This window comes from Poecilia mexicana, unplaced genomic scaffold (genome assembly GCF_051168715.1).
Source record: "Poecilia mexicana isolate PSO_F unplaced genomic scaffold, ASM5116871v1 scaffold_16, whole genome shotgun sequence".
NCBI lineage: Eukaryota > Metazoa > Chordata > Actinopteri > Cyprinodontiformes > Poeciliidae > Poecilia > Poecilia mexicana.
In genome coordinates, this window is record NW_028263385.1 from 13,626,718 (window position 1) to 13,637,791 (window position 11,074).

An 11,074-nucleotide genomic window follows, 5' to 3' on the forward strand; every position below is an offset into this window, starting at 1 on the left:
CATAAAAATTTAAGTAAATTTTTTAAAAACATAAATCGGGCTTGTAATGCGCATTTCCAGTCATCTTCATTAAATATTTAAGTGTAACAGGTAAAGTTGTCTACGCAGTTGGGTATTCCGGTAGCGTCTGCGCACTGCGGGTCCTACGTACGCAAATGGCGTAAATAGACCCAGATACCACTCGAAAATGGACCGTAAAACAGAAATAGGTTGGATTCAGAAATGCGCTCTTTTCGTACGCAGAGGCATTGTGGTCATTCAATAAGATTCACACGGACTGTTGACAAACAGAAGCTCTTAAGTTGTTTATTTACGGCATCTGAGCTGGATTTGAGCCGCAACGTGCAGAAGGTAAGCGGAGCCGTGGTGGGTGCAGAGCTGCTGCAGTGTTACGGAATGACCATATATGGGGTTGAACCAGATCATTTAGCTCTGATGGTAGCTGCGGGAAGCTAAAGCGAAGGGGAGCGAAATACACAGTGATGGTACGACATAAAGTAATCCATCATAATCCTCTGCTGGCTCAATTATTTGAGGGTATCTTGGTTGCAATGCTACAACTGTTCATGTCTCACAAAAAAACGCAAAAATAAATGAAGTCATTTAAAATGAGAAAAAATATGTATTTCAGTGATTCTTGAGAATAGGGACAAAACAGGTCCTATGGATAAAGCATGAAATTTGAATAAAATATACACAAAATATATTTTTTTCAAATATCTGACTAAACTAACCTGGGTCATGTGAGCACAACAATGTATATTTTTCTTTTTTTTGCTGAATATTTTTTTATTTTAAACATTGTAGTCGGTGGATGATGCCTGTAAAAGCCCTTGTCCAGGAGCAGAACTCAATACATTCTTATAGTTTAAAACAATTAAAGAAATACTAAAATTATATATTATGACAATTAAGTATAAGTAGTCATATAAATAATTATAAAAGTATCGATAAATTGAATTAAAAATAATTTTTAGATATTTTCCAACTCCGTTGAAATTTGTCCTTAGTTTTTGTCAACACCGTCAGACATGAAAAGAATGTAAAAAAATCAGGCATTATTGGGGGGCACCAGAACTTCTGAGGACCCCATGACGTTGTTTTTTCTCTTCCTTTGCTAGGAGGGCTAGTTAGCTCCGGTTAGCTTAAGTTATTCTTTAGTTTTTTCTTCTGTTTTATTCCTAAGTTGTTTGTCACAACCATGATGTGTCAACTCCATAACTGTCAATTTACAAAACTTTGATGAAATTTTGCGAAATAAAAGCTTAATTTTGGTATAATGTAAAGATTTCATGGACCTGACGAGCTACAATATGGCCTCCTTCAGAATAACATCATATAAATTGAGGTAGTTTGGCATTTCGTCAACTCCGTCAGATGTCAACTCCGTCAGAGTTTTTCTGACTCTTTCAGTGAAATTGTTGTCAAATCTCACTTAATTGTGCAACTAATTCATTTTAATGTATTTTACATGAATTGCATTACTTCACATGTACCAAGTTTTTCATTTTACTCACTAGTTTGTCACCACCTTCAGTTCTGTGTCAACTCCGTCATGCACTGTCAACTCCATCAGATGGACTTTTTCTTGTTTTTTGTTTTAAATAATATTTATTTTATTTCTTGAGAAGCATTTGTCTGTAAATTGAATAAAAATATCACTAATGGGGTATTTTAAAAATCATTTTAGATTTATTTTTGTCAGATGGTGATGACAAAGTTTTGGGTCAGGTCGATTAAAAATGTAATTTTTTTTTTTAATTCGCAACTGGGAGCCTGTACCTTAGCATCTTCATATTTTCTAAACATTATTTGTCATATTTGCATACATAAGGCTGAGAAATAATTTTTTTAAAAAATGGGAAAATTAAAACCCATTTTGTCCCTATTCTCAAGAATCACTGATTTATATATTTGTGCTCACCAGTCTATCAGTCATAGGGTAAACTGGGATTTGGATGCATGTCCTAGCATAAGTTCAGTCTTTTCAAGTGTGTGCTTTTTAATCATGCTTTCCTCACTAACATGTGTTGCAGGCTGTCTGTTTGCATGTTGTGGATGCTGGGCTTCACAACACACCACAGGTAGAGTCAGTGGTGTCAAGGGCTGCCTATCAAAGCACAAGCACTGAACATGGTGAGGCTGGAGTTGGACCAGGTGGTCATGAGGAGGATGAAGGAGGACGACATTGAAGTAGTGAAAGCCCTTGTTAAGGTTTGCTGAGTTCCTTTCGTTCAAAAGCTATCCGTATGTTTTTTGGATGCTCTTTCAGTTTGACTCTTTTTCCTACCAGGAAGGCTGCGAGGGCACAGAGAACCGTCTCATCTTGCACATCCTCACACGTCCGCTCTGCCTTTTCATCCTGGCTGTTTTCTCCTCCATCCTGCGCTGCCTTGTTCACTCCTTCATCCTGGCCCTCGCTATCCCTGTGTTCCTGCTGATTGTTTTTCTCAAGATCACCATGCCACGGTCGACGGGGGTCCTGGGCAGCAGCCGCCCCTACTGGGACTACGTTGGCAGTAGCTACAGAGGCCAACAGGACGAGACGCTACAGAATCCCTACTGCAGGATCAGTGGGAAAACACCAGGAACAAAAAAGGTGATTGTTGCCAAAAATACGTTGTGTTTGCTTAAATGTGTATATATTTTTTTATAGATTTTCATTTGTGACCAGGCATGTAGCTCGTGTTATTAATGACCATGATCATGATCAACACTGAGAGACAAGAAACAACATGATGTACAAGGCAGTTGGGAATGGTGCTGAAAGTTTCCAAAGAGTGATGAAATTCACGCATGACAAATTGGCCACCGTGGAAAAAAAAATACAGCATAGTCTAAAAGCTCCAACTTCAGTTTATAAAATGAAGATTTATATTATGATGTATGATGGAGTAAGGACAAATGTTTTCAGGTAGCAATAGCTTGGAGATCCAACAAACTGGCCCCCCAACAAGGCATTTAAAAGCACCAAGTCTATTAATAAAAACCGGTGTGATAAATGGCTACTTATGACAAAAGTTGTCATTTAAAACATTAAAATTATTTATGTATTACCCACACACATCAGCAAAATGGCCTACGTTTTATTAGCCAACCAAGCAAATTAGGGCTGTTGTAAACGAATATTTTAGTAATCGAGTAATCTAGCGATTATTCTTACGATTAATCGAGTAATCGGATAAAAAAAATTACAAAATGAAATATTGGTAAATCTGGCATAATACCGGTGTTACTATCAGATATCAATATCAGTCCAATTTTTCATATTTGAGCATCCCTAACAGTTGCTTTTTTGTAGTTTAGAAAACTAACCTGTAACAATAATAGCTCACTTTCTAAGTTAACCAGAAGAAAAGTTATAGAAAAATCTGAAATTATATTGAATTTAATAAAAAAGAGGCAGGCTAACAAATATGCTTATAAAAAATGTCTACAATCCAGCTTTTAGTTTAATCTTCAGTGAGTTTAATAGATTAATTAAACTCACCTTGCCACCTAACCTGTCACGCTTTGGGTTTGAAAATACGGGAAATGCCGCCTGGAGTGGGAGGAGAGGGCGAATGAACGAACGTAAGATGGGGTGGAGGGGAGGAAATAGACCAGCGGACTGACGAACCGTTAGACCGGGGGACGAACACGGGGGGAAGCAATACGGGATATTTACGACACCTTCACTGGTCACACTCAGAAACTCATCTACCAGCCATGTACGATGCGCTCCGCCACCCGTTTCTTCAGACCGGGATATGAAATTTATTGTGCGGTTCGTCGGTAAAGCTACATTTACACGGTAAGCATCAGCTACTCAGCCGCCCGCCCTGTTCAGGCTATCCGCTCACCTCAGCGCTCTTCCCGCCGTTCGCTTTCAACCAGCAGCCCCGGAGGAGAAATGCTGCCGTACTCCAGGCATTCCCCCAGTCATTTTAAGGATGCTTATTGGTTCCCCAAAAACGATAAAAAGTCGGGCATTATCATCAATCAATAAAATCCCCACGGGCCAATCTTGAAGATTGGACTTTATGCCGCTGAGACTTAGCTTTTGTCAACAACTCAGAGGCGGAAGTGAGAGCTCCGCACAACGCAAATGAAGTCCCGGCCGGAACACGGTGCGCTAACTAATAAAACATAAATTAACGAAGCTTCGAGGCAGGTAAATTTTCCTCGAGGAATTTTAGTAATCGAGGTACTCGAATCATTCGAGGAATCGTTTCAGCCCTAAAGCAAATAGTCATGCAAGTCTCACTTTAATACACACAGTTTGTTTTACTGATGGATGTTGCACCACAGTAATGTAGGTGTCAACGGTTTATTCTGAGGACATCATCTGTCACTCTATAAGTCCGTTCAAAGTTAGCTTCCCTACAACAACAAGTAAGTTCTCCCTAGAATGTCCCTTCAGGAGTATGATGCACATTGACAACTGAATGTATGTCAATACATTCAGTTGTATGTATTGAATGAAAGATGAAGTATCACTCTTTTATTTGGCTCACACACTATGGAAGAATAAATATTTTGTGCTGACATAGGATCTATTAAAACACAAGACAGCTGCAAAAAAAATCCACATTTACTTACCTGAAAATCCCTGTATGTGCACAAAAAACAGCTACGGTTGCCTTGGTGATCTGTCTGTTAACTCCCAGCTTGAACGGTCTGTTTTGTGTCCTCTTTCCTCAGGTTTGGGTTATGATTTCACTTAATCCAAGATTCCATTTGTTTCATAATCCTGAGGCAAAAAGTATTTAAAGCAGAAAAGCTACTTTTGGGAGAGTGAGGACAAATCAATGAGTCTTACGCACATTTCCTGTGTACACTCTCTTTGTAGAAGAACTGTTCACTACACCTTTGTGCTGTGCCACCGATAAGCGGCCACACGTCCGTTCAACATGCCCCTATTGAAAAAATAAACAGTCTCTTCTCCATTTAAGGGCTTCAGGATGGTGGGGTAACGGATGCTATGTCATCATTATTATAAGAAAGAGCATTCACTTTGATAAACAACGCAGACACTTGATTTGTTTTTCATGCTTTTAGGTTTTTCAATGACTTCCGTCTCTAAAATACGGTGCTATCTGGTCACTAGCGTTCGCATCCGGACGTCGCACGCATGTAAAATCTCGTTTTTTTTGTTTTTTTTTTGTTCAGCAACGGCGCAGAATTGGATCTAAAGACAAAGACAAGGAAACATCTTCAGAGAAGATCACTGAAGAGAGAGAGCAAGCAGCAGGTCAGGTGTGGGTGGCAGACTGCGAAGGGGATATCGTGGGCTGCGTCTTCCGTGAGAGCGAGACGCGTCCGAGCGCGAGGAGGATCTGCAGGCTTGTGACGGGCTGCTGGTACCGCCGGGAGGGTCTGGGTCGTCTCCTGGTCCAGAGTCTGGAGCTGAAGGAGAGGGAGAGCGGCGCACGGAGGGTGTACGCGCACGTCCCCTACCCGTCCAAAGTAGGCGAAGCCTTCTTCAGGAAAGTGGGCTATCGGCAGCTGGGAGAGGCGGCTGATGAAGAAGATGACGATGAGATGAAGAACGAGACCCCAGAGAGAGGTTTTATGGGGTACCCTCTCACTAAGGTGTTCTACAAAGACTTGTGATTGACCATCGAGTCAAAGCGATTAGGATAACGGCACACGTTTTACTTGTTTTCGCTTGGATTATGCGATATTAATGAAAGTATTTATTTATTTATCATGTGCGTCGGCGCCATTTAATAATAAATGACATCTCCGTTTTGGATGAAGCAATCGGTTTCTCTTTGTTTTCTCAAGCAAAAAAGACATAGCAGAGTCTGAGATGTGCTGTACTTTGCACTCGTTTGATCAAGTAAATCATTTCTGTCGAGTCTGTCTCTTTAGCTCGCATCCACGCGTCTGTTTCGTCAAGCACTTCAACGCCAACAACGCGATGCATTTGAGCGACCGAAGGCGTTCGCTCTGGTGTGAAACGATACAGATGTGTAGGTGTTTGTAGAGTTACTGTAGAGGAAGTGTGTGTGGTTTATGTGAATGTGCAGAATTTATCTGCCTTTATCTCGGCGCTCCTTGTCTGTCACTGCTCACCTTCACACACACACACAGAGATTGTGACTCTGCAGAAACAGATGCTCCCTTTTGTTTCGGTAATAATTGCAGTTTTCTTACATTTCAGATATTGATCAACAGGTTTTATATTAATTCTTAAATGTTTGTGGTATTCAAAGGATTTTTTTTTCATGTTAAAGTAAGCGCAATCTCAGCTTTTTTTTTTTTTTTACCATATCAGTGAAATGTTGCAACATTTAACTGTATGATGCCTTTTGAAAGTATTTACACCCCTTGAGCTTTTACATATTTTGTCACATCAAAATCATACATTTCTATGTGGTATTTAAGGATTTTGTCATGAGACAGACAAACTCAAGATGGCACACAACTGAGAAGGAGTAGGAAAATGATGCATGTGTTTTAAGAATTTTTGCAATTAAAAATCTAAAAAGAAGTGTACTATGCATTTATTCTTAGTCATGCCCTCCACAAATCTGGTCAGAAGAAGGCAAAAAAAAATAAAAAAAGGTTTTCCGGTCATACAAGCCTGAAATTGAACTTTCTGACCTAGATGCAGACACTGTTTGTTCTGAAAAACTACCACTGCACATGAGCTGGAAGTCTGCAGCCCTGTGATAAAAACCTGGTGGCAGCATCCTTATGAGGAGATGTTTACCTTTATCTGGGTGAGGGAAGGTGGAGTCCTTATTTCACCCCTGCCGCTTTGCAATCATGCACTGGCCTATAATACATAAACTAGAAGAGACACATTAAAGTTCATGGTTGTAACATATAAAGAAATGGGACAAATGTTCAAGAGGTATGAATACTTTTGTAAGGCAGATAGTGTATGATTTTAAGGAGAAATGTTGCAGCCCATGATTGCCACAACATTGTAAAGATTAATTCCAAATATTGCAGGTTTCATTTTTGATCGTTTATAATTTATAAATCAAAGTGCAATGCAATAAACATGCATACACAAGGCCTCTGAGTTAGGCGTGAGTGTGGTTTGCAGGTGACTGTCAGTTTATGTGAGAGTGAAAATGCACACAACCCTCCCCCCTGCCTGAGGCTAACCTTAATATGGTTAGCAGCCCTCATGTTTTCCTCAATGCGAACCTAGCCTCCTCCTAACCACAGACAATGTCATTGCAGCGCCAGTGCGGCACCAGTAAACACCACAGGATGTCTGTACGATGCACACGTTTGTGTGAGAAGGAGGTACTTGACACCTGGTGTGGAGACAAAAATAGGCTCCAAGTGAAATGCAAACTCATGCATGCTTCAAAATGCTTTAAAAAGTGCAAATGAGAAAGATTAGAAAATAGCGAATGCAGTGTTGGATCCGTCAAGTTGTGTCTCCTTGAAGCAATTTGCATTTTAAAAAAAGGCATAAATTTAAATGGCTCAACTCAATTGGCACAAAATGCCACTTTTTATTGTAGCTATAACCTCAAAATTAGTCAGACCTTAAACGACTAGCATCTTCAGTGTTTGCTTCACCATCCTTAAGCTGTTGTGACTTGCTGCAAACCTGATTCATGGATGACACCAGTTTCTGGCTGCATTCCTGAAATTGCATTGGCAAACTAGACGTTGGTTGATATTCTTGGGTCTGTGTGCTGACAGCAAACATTTCAAATCCCTTCAGAGACTCTTAATGAACTACGAGTCAGTCGTAATCATAAACGCTCCACTATCTGCTGGAATATTTTCTAAAACAAAAGCTTGATGGCAACAAAGCGCCCCCACCCTGGGCATCACTGAGCACGCGTCCCTGTAGGTACGATGTTCTTTTCCCTGCTTCGTTCTTCCTCCTCCAGACATACCATCGATCGGAGAAGCGAAGGTTTGGTTTTATCGCCCCACAGAACAGAATCCTCAAACCTCACAGGCTTGTTTTAACAGTCTCGAACAAATTGGAGCTCAGTTTTCTGGTTGTTAATGGTGAGTTGCGGTGCAGATCTTGAAGTTCAGGCTTGGCACATTTCATTTTTGCGCTTCACTCTGGAAGCTGAAACTCACTGCTTGGTGCATGTGTCTTGTAATCAGTGGAGGCTTTTTGACCACCTGAATCCTGAGGAAACTGGCTGCAGCCCTTGATAGCTCCTCAGACTCTTCCTTTATCTTGAAATTTTAGCAAAAATAATTTCAGCTATTCTTTTAAATCCTTTTATTTCTTTGTGCAAGGCAACAATCCCTTTTCTGATCTTCCTACACAATTTTCTTTCCATATTTCTGATATAGAATAAGACATTATGAACAACATTCCAGGTGTTTCGAAGTGTGACATCTCTAGCAAAACTAAACTAAAGATGGCCTGGATTAGTTGCGCCCCGGCTCATTATTCAGGAGGTATGAATAGTTTTCAGACAGCAGCACTGAAAGTATTTTCAGTAGTTTTTGACAACCACATTTGTAGTTGAAGTCGAACAATTCTAGTGGCAATTGTAACAAGTTCATCTGCTATGTATCTTCTACAAACAAAAAAAATATATATTTTCAACACTTTTTGTTCATTTCCTCATTACTGTCAAACTGCAGACACCTGTAAGCTGGGCCTCTACCCGCCAGATATGTAGCTATTATTGTTGTCAGGAAACAGATGTGAGTTCACACACTGGAAAGAAAGTCTGTTTGTAACTGTGGTCATATGCGTCTGCACGGTATGGCACTGTGTGTGTGTGTGCGTGCGTGCAGGGTGTGGGCGGGTGGGTTTCGGAAAATATGACTTGGCACTTCTTACGCTCGCTTTCTCCCCTTCTGACTTCAGGTTGAATGCACACGTCTAGCCGCTCTAGAGCACCTCTGCAAAATAAAAAATAAATAAATAAAAAAAAGTGCACGAGAGGGGCTGGAAGTAGTGCATGTGAGCGTTCACGTGTGACTGAGAGATGACCTTGGTCAACTGCGGTGGAGCCCAGAGAACTGGGTGGGAAGTGGTTACATACAGTCTGACATTAAATGAGCTCCTTGAAGTTGAAAAGGGACCAATGCACACAAGTTTAATGTGCGGAGACATTAAGAAACGTGCACTGTCAGAGTAATGCAATAAGATGTGAGGTCGCTCCGAGCATGCAGACGCACAAGCATGAATCACTCTAAATTTGGGGGCACCACACAATCGTTGGATAAATTGGATAAATTTGTTCCAGATGATGTATAACATATAGACAGTGTTAATGACATGGCCGTTCAGATGAGCTCCAAAAACAGCCACCCTGGGAAACGGTGAATTCCCCCAACCGCAGAGTACACGACAGGGTAAGGGGAGTCATGGGAAAGCAGCGTGGCTGCAGGCAGTGCCACTGAGCAAATGGACCGGGCTCAGGAGCTAAAACAGACGGCGCGAAGGAAACATGAGAGCAAAATAATACAAAGTCTGGCACCTGGCCGGTAAAGCATCTGAAAGTTCAAAGGCAAACTGTGGCTGGTCAGCTGCATGGATGACCGGTCCGGCAGACACGTAGGGTGAGGAAGGCTGATTAAAGCCCTGCTACTCAGCCTGACACAGTTTGGGAAAACCCAGATCTGTCTGGGAACCACTAAGGAAGTGGCGGTGGAGGGGTGCAAGCTAGGTGGAAAATTTTAAAAGCAGGAGGGCTAAGTTACAGATCAAGGTGAGGAAGGGTTTTTTTATTTTATTTTATTCCTTATGTGATCTGGGAAAACCTTAGGGTGGAAGTCAGTGGTCAAGGTTTGGAAAGTTTTCAGGGAGCTGGCTCATTTTCTGACGTTTGTGAGAAACCAGAGTCTACAAAAAAAACGTCAAGCACTCCTCCCATGTGTGGTCTCAGGGATTATTCAATAAAATCTGCAAAGTGCCGAAATGAAATTCCACTTTTTGCAGTCTAAGCTGCAGGTGCATCATGGAAAGTTAATTTATAGCAGTGAAAAAAAGAAATGGAACTATAGGGGTAACTGGGGCAAGTTGAGTCAAAGGGTAAGTTGAGCCACCCCTTATAACTAGTGAACAGTAACTAACTATATGTAACCAAATAGTTAGGACTAAGGCATCATTTAATGAAGTTTGTGAAGGGGGTTAGACTTTTATTTCTTAAAGACCGTTTTTCACCCTTGAAAGTGAATTTAGTCCATCATAAGCTTCATAAGAATTGTGCTTACCAAAATCCATATTTGTCTTACTTATCAATTGTGCAATGTGTGAGCTACATCATGAGATCATAAAGCATTTTAGTTGTGGGCACAAATAAATTTGAAATGGTAGCTTTTGGTTAAATTGAGTCAGCAGCTAAATCAGCCTGTGGCTCTGCTCTGGTGTTAGTGAACTCCGTGTGTTAGTGGCGGCCTTTAGCTCATCTCCACTGATGGCTCTGGTGTCTCTCGTCTTGCTCATCACAACAATGCCCCTTGTTTCTCTATGAAGAACGTAGACAACATTGTCTTTGAAACAGATACTGGTACCTTTGGCAGCATGAGAAGGTAGCAAATCCTAGGCTTTGCTTCAAAACTCCTTCAAAGCTGCATGTATCGCTTTTCTTTTGCACCTATCTCAATTAAACTTTTTCCTTCCTCTAAATTTTCCATTAACATTCAACAAACGTGGAACAACCAGCTTCCTTAGCGGTGGACTTCTATGATTTTTACCTAGTGTCAGAAAGTGTCAGAGTCTTGCTGCTGGACAAATCGTCTTCTTCATGATTGTGTAGGCTAGATACTAATATTTCTGCTCTAAAAATCTTTTTTAATTGGTCTTAACTGTTTTCTGAGAAACTGACAATTCTGAAATCAACTAAAACATCACATAATGAATACGTCACGCAAGTTTTTATCTTTTTAAATAAACTTTTCAATGATTTTCTGCTTTAATGAGAAGCATTTGCGAAAGTAAAAGTTTCTCAAATCACTTGATGAACTCATGTCACTTAAACCAAATTGCAATTTTAAAAGTAAATAATTAAAACTACAAATAAATTAAAGCTCCAATATTTTGCAACAGAAAACAGTTATCCAACCTTCTCTTCTATATAACGCCCCCCACAAACTCACTTTGAAAAATGTCTTTGACCAACCAGCAGCTGCCTTT

General features: G+C 40.6%; 1 protein-coding gene across 1 annotated transcript; it reads left to right on the forward strand.

The window, feature by feature from the left end:
* nat14 (N-acetyltransferase 14 (GCN5-related, putative)) lies at nucleotides 1–6,478 on the forward strand. The gene is made up of 4 exons (XM_014984924.2): nucleotides 1–351; nucleotides 2,037–2,214; nucleotides 2,294–2,599; nucleotides 5,152–6,478. Exons 2-4 carry the CDS (start codon nucleotides 2,134–2,136, stop codon nucleotides 5,593–5,595), a joined length of 831 nt encoding a protein of 276 aa, XP_014840410.1. The 5' UTR covers nucleotides 1–351; nucleotides 2,037–2,133; the 3' UTR covers nucleotides 5,596–6,478.
* The last annotated feature ends 4,596 nt before the right edge of the window (nucleotides 6,479–11,074 follow it).